This window comes from Astyanax mexicanus, chromosome 19 (genome assembly GCF_023375975.1).
Source record: "Astyanax mexicanus isolate ESR-SI-001 chromosome 19, AstMex3_surface, whole genome shotgun sequence".
Taxonomy (NCBI): domain Eukaryota; kingdom Metazoa; phylum Chordata; class Actinopteri; order Characiformes; family Acestrorhamphidae; genus Astyanax; species Astyanax mexicanus.
Window position 1 is genome coordinate 43,028,164 of NC_064426.1, and position 14,496 is coordinate 43,042,659.

Genomic DNA, 14,496 nt, shown 5'->3' on the forward strand with positions numbered 1-14,496 from the left:
TGCAGAGCTTTCAGACCTCAAATAATGCAAAGTGGACTTTATTCAGAGCAGTATATATAATTACAGATTACAGATTTTACACTATACACACACACACACACACACACACACACACACACATATATATATATATATATATATATATATATATATATATATATATATATATATACCAAAGTCATTATTATTGCATAATTCCAGAAACTTAAGAAAACATGTTCAACACCTTTTTTGCCATAAAAGTCACACTTGTTCACATTGTATGTATTTTATTTGTTTTTCAACATTTATGAAGGATTTTGTATGTCACTTCTATCGTCTTGTTTTTAATATATATACTCTTTAGAAAGAGCCCAAACCTTGTTTAATCAATGGTAAATTTTAAAGCCCTCTGAGAGAGAATTACAGGTATACATAGAGGCATTGGCGTAGGAACCGAGGTGGATGCTATATTGCATTTAATGATTACAATGAGCTCATTAAGAGACAATAGATCAATTGTTTTGAATCTATTCTTGTATATTATTGTACTTGCTTTGTCGTCAGAAGCTAACAGCAGCCTTTTCATACCTGCTGCAGGTGAATGACCTCTAATACTGTTTATTTTACTTTATTACATATAGAAACACGAAGAACTAGACACATTAAAAAGCTTTTACAGGAGCGGCGTGTTTACACTGGGATTTACAGGCTCTACAGGTAAACTGGGTCTTTTGTTGATCTTAATGTTGACACTCTTAACGGATGGGACAGTGAGGACAGGTATAGATCAGCTGATCTTCAGTATAAAAGATGAGCAGGGCTGGAGATCAGTGAGAACTCTGTAGAAGAACTGGGTTGTTTATTAAAGCTCAGTTAAAACTCTATTATTCCACTGTTTTATATTTTTTAACTGGATCGTATTTAATTTAAAATTTATTTATTGTTAATTCTTTAGTGTTTTGGTTTAAACCAAATTTATTGTAATTTATTTTATTTTAAAAAGCTGCCTATTTTAGTGTGTTTTTTTATTTCTACAGAAGATCAGGATGATGTCCACGCAAAGGATTATCAAATATTTCAATATTTTATATTCCTTAATTGGTAAGTAACTCGTTAGGTTCATATTTAACTTCTTAGAATAATGATTTAGTGTCTCCAAATAATGTTTTAGTATCTAAAAATAACAACTTAGTATCTCCAAATAATGACTTGGTGTTTTCAGTAATGACTTAATATGTTCGAATAATGACTTATTGTATCCAAATAATGACTTAATATCTTCAAATAACAACTTAGTATCTCCAAATAACGACTCAAAATCTCCAAATAACAACTTAGTATCTCCAAATAATGGTTTAATATCTCCAAATAACAAATTAGCATCTCCAAAAATTGACTTAGTGTCTCCAAATAATAACTAAATATTTCCAAGTAACTTTTTAGTATCTCCAAATAATCATTTGGTATCTCCTAATAATGACTTAGTATTTCAAAATAACGACTTAAGTATGTCCAAATAATGATTTAGTATATTCCAAATGGCAACTTAATATCTTCAAATAATGACTTAAATCTCCAAAAAACAACTTAGTATCTCCAAATAACGATTTAGTATCTTCCAAAACACGATTTAGTATCTCAAAATAACAACTAAGTATCTCCAAATAACGACTCAGTGTTTTCAAATAAGTATTTACAAATAACTTTTTAGTCTCTCCAAATAATTACTTAGTTTTTCAAAATAACGACTTAGTATGTCATTATATCTTCTCTCTTTATCTTTATAATACTGACTTTTAAAATAATGACTTAGTATCTCCAAATAATTACTTATATCTCCAAATAACAACTTAGTATCTCCAAATAATGACTTAGTATCTCAGAATAATTACTAAGTATCTCCAAATAATGACTTAGTATCTCCAAATAATGACTTAGTATCTCAGAATAATTACTAAGTATCTCCAAATAATGACTTAGTATCTCAGAATAATTACTAAGTATCTCCAAATAATGACTTAGTATCTCCAAATAATGTCTTAGTATCTCAGAATAATTACTAAGTATCTCCAAATAACAACTTAGTATCTCCAAATAACGACTTATATCTCCAAATAACAACTTAGTATCTCCAAATAATGTCTTAGTATCTCAGAATAATTACTAAGTATCTCCAAATAACAACTTAGTATCTCAGAATAATGACTTAGTTTCTCCAAGTAACTACTTAGTATCTCAGAATAATGACTTAGTATCTCCAAATAATGACTTATATCTCCAAATAACAACTTAGTATCTCCAAATAACGACTTATATCTCCAAATAACAACTTAGTATCTCCAAATAACGACTTATATCTCCAAATAACAACTTAGTATCTCCAAATAATGTCTTAGTATCTCAGAATAATTACTAAGTATCTCCAAATAACAACTTAGTATCTCCAAATAACGACTTATATCTCCAAATAACAACTTAGTATCTCCAAATAATGTCTTAGTATCTCAGAATAATTACTAAGTATCTCCAAATAACAACTTAGTATCTCAGAATAATGACTTAGTTTCTCCAAGTAACTACTTAGTATCTCAGAATAATGACTTAGTTTCTCCAAATAAGGACTTAGTGTCCCCAAATAACAAATTAGCATCTCCAAAAATGATTTAGTATCTCAAAATAACAACCTAGTATTTCCAAATAATGACTTAATATCTCATAATAAAAATGTAGTATCTCAGAATAATGAATGATCTGTGACTCTGTTGTCTCTCAGTGTTGATTGGATCGTCTGCAGCTTGTGAATCTCGGCGTTGTCTGGCTGAAGAGTTTATTAAGAGGAAACTGTACAGTTCTCCTCAGCCTCCGGAGTGTGTGGTTAACGTGAATCTCACATCCATCCAGTATCAGACTCTCTCTGTCGTGAGTATTAAAGTATTAACCAGTAAGGCTTTGATTAGTGGGTTATTATCTATCATGTCCATCCTAATTGTTATCCTGACTCTAATTCTGCTCTCTCTGAATTTTGTTGGAACAGGACACTAAAGTTATGCAGTTATCGAGCCGGATTAAGATTGACATGGTAAATTCTAGTCAAAATTAATGCAATATAAATTACTTTATAATAACTTGGCATGCTTGAAAGCTGTGAACCCTTTAGAATTTTCTATATTTATGCATAAATATGACCTAAAACATCATCAGATTTTCGTAAAAGTAGATAAAGAGAATCCAGTTAAATAAATGACACAAAATTATTATAGTTGCTCATTACCATTCTGTACCTTCACTTTACTCAAAGTTAATCTGTCACCTATTGGACTATTTCCTCACTTCCACATACACACACTCTAGATATCTGCATATCTATATAGCATCGTATATTATATATTCAGTCTTACTTAACTCATTTCCATGCAATACCATTTGTCAGTATGTTTATAGTGTAAGGTATTGTTGCGTTTTTGCATTGTGTGTATTGTGTATGTTGTGTATACTGTAAAGTTATCTGTATATTCTATTTTAGAAGACCCAACCTTGCAGACCCACCTTCTCTTGAGATTCAGGTCATGTCCTGACATTTTTATTAGGATCTATATTCTCTGATATAATTAAGAATTCATTGTTCCTCCAATTAATTCAAGTTGTCCTGGCCCAGATGCTGCAGCACAGGCTCAAACCACGATACTTCCACCATCATGTTTCACAGATAGGATAAGGTTCTTATGCTGGAATGCAGCGTTATTCTTTTGGAATTCTCCTGATGGTAGAATAATGAACATTAACATTAGCAAATGTAAGAGGCCTTTAGTTGCTTAGAAGCTACTATGGGAGCCTTGAATTTTCTTCATTTGTACACTGTAATCTGTCTGCCTGTGGCTTCAGGGACCACTGTTTCCATTAACTGTATATTTTCTGTATATTTTAACAGGAGTGGAACGACCCAGATCTTGCCTGGTCAGACTCACAGTACACGTTTGATGAAATCATGCTGCCATTTAATAAGATCTGGACTCCTGACCTCAGCGTGGACAATGCGTAAGTCATTTCTGCTCGATATTTTGTGAATTATGTTGGCTTTAGTTTATTTAGGATTATAGCATCAGAGACAAGCATTACCTCATGTGTATTAGGTACAAACAGGCATAATGTAATTAATGCTTGAAGGCACCACTTAAAGCTCCACTAGGTAGGATTGAGATTTTGTGCTCGTGGGCTCCCCCTACAGTTGTAGAGTGTAATAAATGTTTCAGGCGGATTAGTTTCTCTTTCTCGTTTTCTGGCTTTCACAGACATATTCGGTCTCTTTCCAGCTTCTGCCAGAGTGTCTGTATGTTAGTTCGTAAAGAATGAACCAGTAGTCCTTGTAGAACTGTTAGAACTAAAGGTCGGAAAGCAGGTCGCAGTTCTCGCGAGCGCTGGTCGCGGCCGCCTTGGAAAACGTACAGAGTCTGGTTTGAGTTCAGAGGAGCTCCGGCACAGATATAATATATTAAAATATAATATTTTAATATGTCATAGTATATTGAATCTGAAACCGCTGTTTCATGATAAACTTCATGTACAAATGTTTGTGGACATCATTTTTAATGAATGCAGCATTCAGCTACTTTAAGCTATTACAATATGGTGGGGCTGTTCGTCCAGCATTGTGACCTGAATGCAATCAAATCCTCACAACAATCTTCGAAAATTTAGTAGCGACAGTTACTCCAACAAAAGCAGGACAAACTCTTCATAATAATACCTTTGGATTCAGAAGCTTTTGCTGTAGCTGTGATGTTTCTCTGTGCTTATAGGGTATACCTGGACGTGAAGCCCGTCTCTAATGATATACTGGTGAAGCAGGACGGCACTGTGAACTACGCCATCCTCATGTACTCCACGGTCGTGTGTGGGATCAATCTCTTCACCTATCCTTTTGTTCAGGGTGAATGTCCTGTAGCCATCAATGGATGGAATCAAAGCTGTAAGTTATTAACAATCGTTAATCAGTTTAGTTTTTAATTTAATTTTTGCTGCAGGAGCGACATAAGGTCACCCAAAAGCAGTGTGTAAGACTGGTGGAGGACAGCATGTCAAGACATGAAAGCTGTAATTAAAAATGAGGGTTATTCCGACAAATATTATTTTCGGAAGAAAATTTAGTGTTGTTGTTTCTAAATGAATATGAACTTGTTTTCTTTGCATTATTTGAGGTCTGAAAGCTCTGCATCTTTTTTGTTATTTCAGCCATTTCTCATTTTCTGTAAATAAATGCTCTAAATGACAATATTTTTATTTGGAATTTATATTTTATTTGGAATGTATATTTTATTTGGAATATATATATTGTAAAATCATTTTGAGTTGCTCTTCTAATTGTTCTGGAGTTGTATGTGGAGCACTTGAGCAAAATCTGAGTCCATAAATGTTTAATCATTTTCATGCTGAAAACACAGAACAATATAATATACTTTTTAAAGCTTTTAAACTCAATTTATATATCTTTTTAAACTCTGACTGTAACTCTACCATCAGCTCACAACCAGTCAATCAACTCATAGTAGCAATAATGCAGCATCTTTACTGCCTTAAACCTGTTTACTGTAGAGAAACTAAAATATACAGGTACTTTTTCTTTCCTTTATAGCAAAATACAGATATATACTATATATATATATATATTATATAGAATAATACTTTTCAAAATTAAAGGAATATCCTGGTCAAGTGGATATCTCCTCCATTCAACCCCATTCATTTTGAATTCACTCAACCTGTGTTCAGTCAGCCTCACTCACAAGATAACACATTACAACTTATATACATGTATGGGTGTTCCCTCTCTAAAGTACACCCAATGCAAGGCGAGTTAAGAATATATCTATGCCAATGAGCATGGTGGTCTGGTAGTGAAGTGTGTTCTGATAAATTTGCGCCACTGAATGGTTAAAACCCTGACAGTCACCCACCCAATCCTATTTTACCCATGCAGGAACGCCGTGTGCACAGTGCGCCCTCAGTGTGCATACACACCCAATCATTACACACACAAATAAATGCACTGTAGCGCAAAAACGGCTTGAACATCAACAAAAAGTACAAAATAAAGAAAAAAATTACACTGCTGTTCCCTTAATTGAGCTGCTGGGGTACTTTCATGCATTCAGCGTGAACGCACAGATCAGTATACTTTACTAAGCCACACAAAGCACTGCACTTTTAAGATACCAATGCGCAAAAGTCAGAGTACACCTGGCTCTTAAAGGAAATGACAACTAGCACTCTGATTGGCTTATTTCACGTTACACCTAAAACACACCCATGATTAATTAGGAGAATAAGTGCATGCCTTTTGCACATTTTGAGCCGAGCAAAGCGCCCTCACGATACCAAAAACTTACCGACACGCTCTTAATCAAGCTGTGTAATGTGCAATTGACTGGTGTACTATAGATCACTAAAATAGGGCCCTTTAACCCTTGTGTGGTGTTCATATTTTTGTTACTCGTTTACTTTGTTACTTGTATTTAATTCAGCAAAATTAAGCAATTTTACATTAAAATGCTTTACACCTGCTCGCTTCACCTAAATTGTAAGCAATATAAACAGCTTACATGGTTAATATTTGCCCTTTACCTTTCTTATGTTACATTTCTTTTAAAAAGTGCTACTCTTTTTTTTATTAGTTTTTTAATAACATGTAAAAGAAAATGAATTAAACTCAAGATATGAGTAGAAATTTTGTTTAGTTTCAAATTTACAAATGAAGCAATGTTTATTAGCCCTTGGCCAAACATACTGTATGTAATATAAATGTGTGTGTGTGTGTGGGGGGGGGGGTGTACAGCGTGTGTTTATCGAAAATGTTTTTTGATATATGTTTTTCACAAAAAATGAGCCAATGCCCATGAGTTTGTGTTAGAAAAAATATATTTTTAGTATCATTTGATGAAAAATGAAAACCACCACACAAGGGTTAAGATCAATGTTTACACTGATATCCCATGTCTTCTTTAGCATGTCAGTGTGTATCAGTATATAGAAGGACGATGTGTTAATGTAAAGAATTAATGTAATGAACACTGTATATTTTAATACTGATATAATCTCCATTGTGCTGGTTCAGCCTGTGGCCTGCAGCTGGAGTACGGCTCGCTGTATTTTGTGGGAGGAGATCGAGGGGAGTGGCAGACCGTGTCTGTAGAACTTTATAAGAACCAAGCTGATGATAATCACAACTATCTTCAGGTACAGTATTACCTGAGTTATTCTATTCTAATACATTCTGATTAATTCTATTCTATTAAAATACAGTCTGACACTTCTCATTTCTTCCCATTGAAACCCATAAAAAACCTGTAACAGGTCAGCATGTCCATTAACCCGTTTAACGCCCTGGTGTCCCTGGTCCTGCCCAGTGCGCTGATCATGCTGGCTGATCTGGTGAGTTTCGCTCTGCCGCTGGAAGGAGGAAGGCGCAGCTCCTTTAAAATCACGCTGGTGCTGAGCTTCACCATGTTCCTCCTCATCCTCACCAACCACCTGCCCAGCGGCGAACACTGCAACCCTCTGATACGTGAGTCAGACTTTAATGAAGATATGAAGATATCTAAGAAATAAAGACATAATGTTGCAAATGTTCCAAACAAAACTTGTGCCAACTTAAAAGGAGGGGGGGGGGGGAGTTCAATCAAATTAAATCAAATTAATTTATATAGTGCTTCTTACAACTAATGTTGTCACAAAGCATCTTAACAGAACAAAGAATCAGACAAAATATTGAACATATACAGTACTGTGCAAAAGTTTTTGGCCCCTGTGGGAATCTCATTAAAGAAAAAGCTTCTTATCTGTGCAGTAAGTGTTTGTTTATTAGCTCAGTAAAACACATTACAGCATTACAATAAATACAAATAGCAAATTAATCAACACCTGGTTTGGTAAATTGATAAATGTGGTAAATCAGGTGAGCTGCTGACGGAACTGAACATAATATAATATAAACATGCTGGCTGAGGAGCATCCAGGAGAAATCTGGAATCTCTACACTTTGTTCTTCAGCTCGGCTCACAGGATATATAAACATACTTGTTCAAATCTGTGCATCTGTTTAAATCATATGTGGTGGAGAAAAAACTCCATCAGAGCTGAAGCAGAAAGTGAGACTTCAATCAATCAATCAATCAACCTTTATTTTCACTCGGTAAATACATTGAGGGTAAACCCTCATTTTCAATGAGCTTACATAAAGAATCAGGGATTGAGAATTAAGTTTAAATTATAAAAACAAGCAAACAGTGTAAGATTTAATTAAGGAAAAATTAAATAATTCAAAATAAAAGGATATGCAAACAGGCTAAAATGTAGAGCAATAAAACGCTAAATAAAAAATAATAAATAATAAAAATAATAAAAATAAAAAAGATAAATTCTTAGAATAATAACATTTCAAGCACAGAAAAAAAGTAAAAAAAAAACATAAAAAAATAAAGGACTAAAATAACCACAATTATAAAAATGTAAATGATGGAACTAAAATAAATAAATAATAATAATAATAAGTAAAAAATATATTAAGAAAACATAAAAGGAAGAAAATAAATGAAATAAAATAAAAACGTAAAGGTCAAAAGTAAAAGCAGTAACAAAACAAATAAAAATATGAAATAAATAAAATAAAAGGGCTAAAAGGTAAAACATAAAATTAGATAAATAATAAAAAAAAAATTTTTTTAAATAACAAGGTAAAAGAAAAACTCAACTAAAACAGTTACAGGCTGTCTGAAGGAATTTAAAATGATTTAGTGACACCAGCGAGCTGAGCTTTAGAGTTTCCTGTAGTGAATTCCAGCTCACTGGTGCTGCTCTGTAGCTAAAAGCAGATTTTCCCAGTTCAGTAAAAACTCTAGGAAACTGACAGGTGATCCAGTCACTAGAGCGGGTCTGCTATTTAATGGTGTTTATAGAAATCATGGATGAGATAAAGATGGCGTGTGGCCGGAGAGCGAATTATAAATATATATAAGCCAGTGTGTTTCCCGTCGAGCTGCCAGTGAGGACCAGCCTACTTTTTGGTACAGTCTGCAGTGGTGAGTAGTGTAAGGGTCACCAGTAATGAACCTTACATACAAGGGAGGACCATCCTACCGCTGATCAAACAGCTTTTAAATAAATTTAGATGAGTGAGATGGACGATGAGCAGCTGATCTGTGGTGGTGGTGGAGAAGAGCTGACTTCAGAAACTTCCATCAGTCTGGCCGGACAGGAGACGCGAGAGCCTGAGGGTCCAACATCCATCGGTTTTGAAGGAGCAGATAGATGGAATTAGTTTTGACTGGATTTATGTAAAAAAGAGAGTATAAAACATTATCAGAGTGTGGCAAATGACTCCGGCAGAACTGAATAAACAGATAGCCAGAAGGTAACATAGACACGGAGGCTCTCTGAAATACTCTGAAATGTCTGAGTACCTCGGGAGCTTTATCAGCGAAAGCTCCTCTGTATTTTAGGAACTACTAAGAAACCAGCACCATGAGATCTAAGTAATCGCGGTGGTTCATAATAGGAGATGAGGTCTTGTAAATACTCAGGAGATGAGCCCATGTAGGGCTTTATACGTTAACAGGACAATTTTAAAGGTAGGAGGACATGTATAATATGCAAATAAAAGAGGTGTTGCCTGTAAGCAGTGATATCAGAACAAGTGTAGACCCAGAGAAAGCAGGTCCAGATTTTACTGTTGATGATTTATAGGTGGAAAATATTTTATAAAATATTTTTTATTCACGTGAATGCACTTTCTTTGTCAAATATGATTATATGAAAGTGAAATGGATAAGATTAGATTGTATAACTGCATGATAGATTAATTGGGTAATATCTGGTTAATATTTCTGTGTGTTTATTAGGTTATCACTTCTGTTTCTGTCTGTTCGTGCTGGTGCTCAGTATGCTGATGTCGATGGTGTTCACAAAGCTGGCAGCAGATGGCACCATCAACCCATTCAAACTCCAAAAGATGCCCAGATCAGGCAGGTTTAAATAAATCAGAAACAGATCAGAAATAATAAAAAACACACAATAACACACTTTACAATTTATAATTATGTATTGCTTCTTTTGGATGTAATTATAAGGGCCAAATTGTAATTATTTGCCAAATTGTAATTATTTGTTATTATTATTATGTTGGAGAGTATCTTTTCATGATGAATGAGCCAATAGATAGAGCTCCAATTACATGGAATTACATCTTGCATTCATTTTCATTATAAAATGTATATCTTTCTGTAAGTAGAAGTTTTTTCTCTCTCTCACGGCCTCTGTAACCCAAATCACAGAAATAAATGCAGTGTTTTTTTTTTACATTTTCTATTTGCTATAATTATTATTTAATTGCAGACAGTACGCTTATGAATCTTATTTAATGAAACTTTGTTTCATTTATTGATATACATCCATGCATTAAATGTAATAAACATTTGGGTCGTTGTCTTGTTGCATGACCCACTTTCTCTTGAGATTCAGTTCATAGACAGATATACTGATATTTTTCTTTAGAATTCTCTGATATGATTTAGACTTCTTGTTCCATAAATTATGAATAAAGTTTTCCTGACCCAGATGCAGCAAAAAAGGGCCAAACCATGATACTACCACCACCATGTTTCACAGATGGGATAAGGTTCTTATGCTGGAATAAAGTGTTTTTCATTCTCTACACATAACACTTTTCATTTAGAACAAAACGTACTATTTTTGTCTCACCCATCAAAACATCAAAACATTATTCCAATAGTCGTATGGCTTGTTCACATTATATTTAGCAAAAGTCCATTGTTATTTAGGGTTCTGCTGATGATGGACTCATGAACATTGACATTAGCCAATGTAAGAGAGGCCTTCAGTTGCTTAGAAGTTACCCTGGGGTCTATGTGACCTTGACAACTATAACTAACCTTATTTTGGAGTGATCTTTACTGGTTAACAACTCCTGGGGAGGAAAATCAATGGTCCTAATTTTTATCCATTTGCACACTGTAATCTGTCAGACTGTGGATTGGTGAGTCCAAACTATTTAGCAATGGTTTTATAACCTTTTCCAGCCTGATGAGCATCAACAACTCACACAAACATGTGTTGTGAAGAGCAGACTTTGCTAGATCCCTGTTCTTTAAATAAAACAGGCTCCGCCCACTCACACCTGATCCTTATCCCATTGATTGAAAACACCTGACTCTAATTTCACCTTTAAATTTGCTGCTAATCCTAAAGGTTCACATACTTTTACCCTCACAAATATGTAATATTGGATAATTTCCCTCAATAAATAAATAAAAATTGTCTAATTTGTTAAACTACTTTTAGGACTGATGATATTTAAGTCATATTTATACAGTAATAATCACATTAATCTGATAATAATCACATTAATCTGAAAATGTTCTTCTCTCACAGATCTCAGTGTGAACTGTGCCGTAACGAAATCATCCGCCCTGAACAAAGAGGAGGATTCTCTGGAGAAGATCGGGAGTTTTTTGGAGAACATGGATAAAGAGGAGAAGATGATGAAGGAGAGGCAGATCTACACAAACAATCTGGATAAAATCTGCCTGTGGATTTATTTAATCCTCGATATCGTCTACAGTTTATGTATTCTCATTTTAACTAGAACAGCGATGTGTAACTTTAATAATCTTGATTTCTGGAACTAATTCACTGCAGTTCTTTTTCTATGGGCTGTTTACTATCAAACACATGTACAAACACATAGCACATCTAAATCTCTCTAAATATACCATGGTTTTATGATATACTGTATATTGTATGTTTTACAGACATGTCTACAAAACTGTATTTGACAGTGATATTTCAGCAGATACTGTTGCTAATTTTTATCATAATTTTATTAATTTAATTAATTTTAATTTTATTTCTAATTTTTCCCATTTTCTCCCCAATTTACACGGCCAATATTCATTAGGACTCCCCCTATCACTAGTGATACCTCAACACACCAGGAGGGTGAAGACTAACACATGCTTCCTCTGATAAATGTGAAGTCAGACTCCGCCTCTTTTCGAGCTGCTGCTGATGCAGCATTACCGAGCAGCCGGCACGCTTGGAGGAAAGCACAGCGGCTCGGCTCCGGTACATCAGCTCACAGACGCCCCGTGCTGCAGACATCACCATAGGAGTGATGTGGGGAAAGAGCGCCATCTACCCACCTGGAGGGAGCAGGGCCAATTTTGCTCCTTCTAACACCTGCAGCTTGATGGTAAAGCTGCATGAGCTGGGGTTCGAACCGGCGACCTCCTGCTCACAGTGGCAGCGCTTTAGACCGCTGGACCACTCGGCGCCCCATTTTATTAAAAATACTTTTTATTTCACAGTTAATTTTGTCAAATTGACAACTAAAAGCTATTAATTCTTGTATTTTACTACCAATACATTTTTATTGCTATTTGCACAGGTGCAAGTAGTACAGGTAGATTTTGTTTGCGTTTACTCCCCAAGTCAAGCATTTCATAAAGTTTTAATCAAATTTAACTCACAACATTAACACCTCAAAAAAAAAAGAATAGAAAAAAATAGGAACTTACATACATGCATATAAACACGCATGTACACATAAATGAATATGACATAATTACAACAAAACATACAGTGTATCTTATACAGTATATTTCATTTATTTCATCAATATTTCTCAAAATTACTCTACATATTTACATATACAGTGTATTATTGTGATTTTAATGTGACTTTCCTGAGGAAAAAAAGGAAATTTACAAGAAAAACACTGTGTTTAAAAATCCTTTGCTATAGTTAAAGCCTGAAACAGTTTGTTAATAAAATGTTATTTTTTGTCCTTTGTATGGATTAATCTGCTGATTTTCTAAAAAAAATGGAATACCAGCTGGTCCCATAAATGCACTTTAATGCAGAATAATAGTTTATACTCCATCAGGATTAATCTCCAACTGAAATGCTCTGTTTATTATGTGTTATTTTAACCAGCAAATCAATAATACCAGAGTGAAACCAAACCAAAGTGAGAAACTAATAAAATTGGGATGTTACCGATTACTCTGGATAAAATTGTAAGGCGAATAAACAAAAAAACATTAGCGTCATGCCTGAGGTGGGAAAATGCATTTTGTCAAAGACATATCTAATCAACAATCAGATGAAATTATCAAATTAAAAAAAAAAAAAAAAAAAGAATGCAAAAGGCACTTGGATATTTCTGTCTGCTAAATAAACAGTCAACATGGGCAACACCATATTCCTTCAATAATTTCTTCATTATATAGCCACAAAAGGTTATTTCAAATCTAATGAACCATTCCAACATACATAGCTATTAATTAACATTAAAGCTGCGATAATAGTTGTAGAAGTGCTGTAGAAAATTGTAACTTACTCTCATAGCCTACAACACTGTGGCCAGGCAAACAACCATTGTATAACATATAACTGAATACCCAATTATAGGTAGACATGCTCATTATACAAATAAATTATGCCATTTTCTTCATTACGGAGCAAAATAAGATTCTTTCATATCTAATGAACCATCCCAACAACATTAAAGCTATGATAATAGTTGTTTAGAAGTGTGACGGAAAACTGTAACTTGCTCTAATAGCCTACAACTACCATATGTGTCGGGGCATACAATCATAATATAAGATATAACTGAATACCCAAGTATAGGTATACATGCTCATTATACAAATAAATTATGCCATTTTATGGGCAGCATTTTATACCCTGGTGAAAAAAATCTATACTTCATTATACTTAAAAGATATTGAGAAATGTCTAAAATATGCTGTAAACAGATTTATGTACTTACCTAAAATATATTAAAAGTACATTAATATTATGCTTTCATCAAACGTTTGAAAGTGAACTTTCAATGATACTTTTTAAAAACTCCAGTATAGTGTTTTTAAAAAACAGACTACTATGAAGTACACTTTTAGTTTAATGTAATTAAGTATACTTCTAATATATTTATTTCCAAATATATTTTTGCACGTTTTTAGCAAAGCATGTTAAAAACAAATATTACAATAGTTCACTTGTATCACTTTTTTGTATATTTTTAGAAAGTAAATTAAATTACTACTACTAATTTAAAGAATTTAAAGTAAATTTGTAACACGCTAAAAATTGTAGTACAGTATATTAAAATATATTTTTATACCTAATGAAGTACACTAGAAGTGTGTTACTTTCAAAAGACAGGACAAGAAGCATGTAAATTTGTACTCTAATGTAAATATAGATCACATATATTTAACATTAAACAATTCTTAGTACATTTACTCTAATATACCTGGTGTATAATAATAACTAGTGATACACCTGTAATACTCATTATTAAATGTACAGTATTATAATTGTACTGTAAGCATATTTAAAATATGGATTTACATACATTACGTAGTTTAAAATAGTTGTTTAAATGTTACTTAAGTATATTTAAAATAGTTCCATTTTAGTACAGTTAAGTACATTTAG

The 14,496-nt window shown here is 33.5% G+C and overlaps 1 protein-coding gene across 1 annotated transcript; it reads left to right on the plus strand.

Annotated features, from left to right (window-relative positions):
• The first annotated feature begins 627 nt into the window (after positions 1 to 627).
• On the plus strand, positions 628 to 11,678 carry LOC107197389 (5-hydroxytryptamine receptor 3A). The gene is made up of 9 exons (XM_022671428.2): positions 628 to 1,083; positions 2,756 to 2,901; positions 3,017 to 3,061; positions 3,911 to 4,017; positions 4,779 to 4,948; positions 7,091 to 7,212; positions 7,330 to 7,540; positions 9,873 to 9,995; positions 11,422 to 11,678. The coding sequence occupies exons 1-9, from the start codon at positions 1,029 to 1,031 to the stop codon at positions 11,676 to 11,678; spliced, it is 1,236 nt and encodes a 411-aa protein (XP_022527149.1). The 5' UTR covers positions 628 to 1,028.
• Positions 11,679 to 14,496: the final 2,818 nt, after the last annotated feature.

Bases quoted from the DNA above. Each gene is read 5' to 3' on its own strand.
- LOC107197389 (XM_022671428.2), top strand. From the start codon at position 1,029: ATGATGTCCACGCAAAGGATTATCAAATATTTCAATATTTTATATTCC. The intron at 7,213-7,329 runs GTACAGTATTAC...AACCTGTAACAG, and splicing joins ATAATCACAACTATCTTCAG to GTCAGCATGTCCATTAACCC. The intron at 9,996-11,421 runs GCAGGTTTAAAT...CTTCTCTCACAG, and splicing joins CCAAAAGATGCCCAGATCAG to ATCTCAGTGTGAACTGTGCC.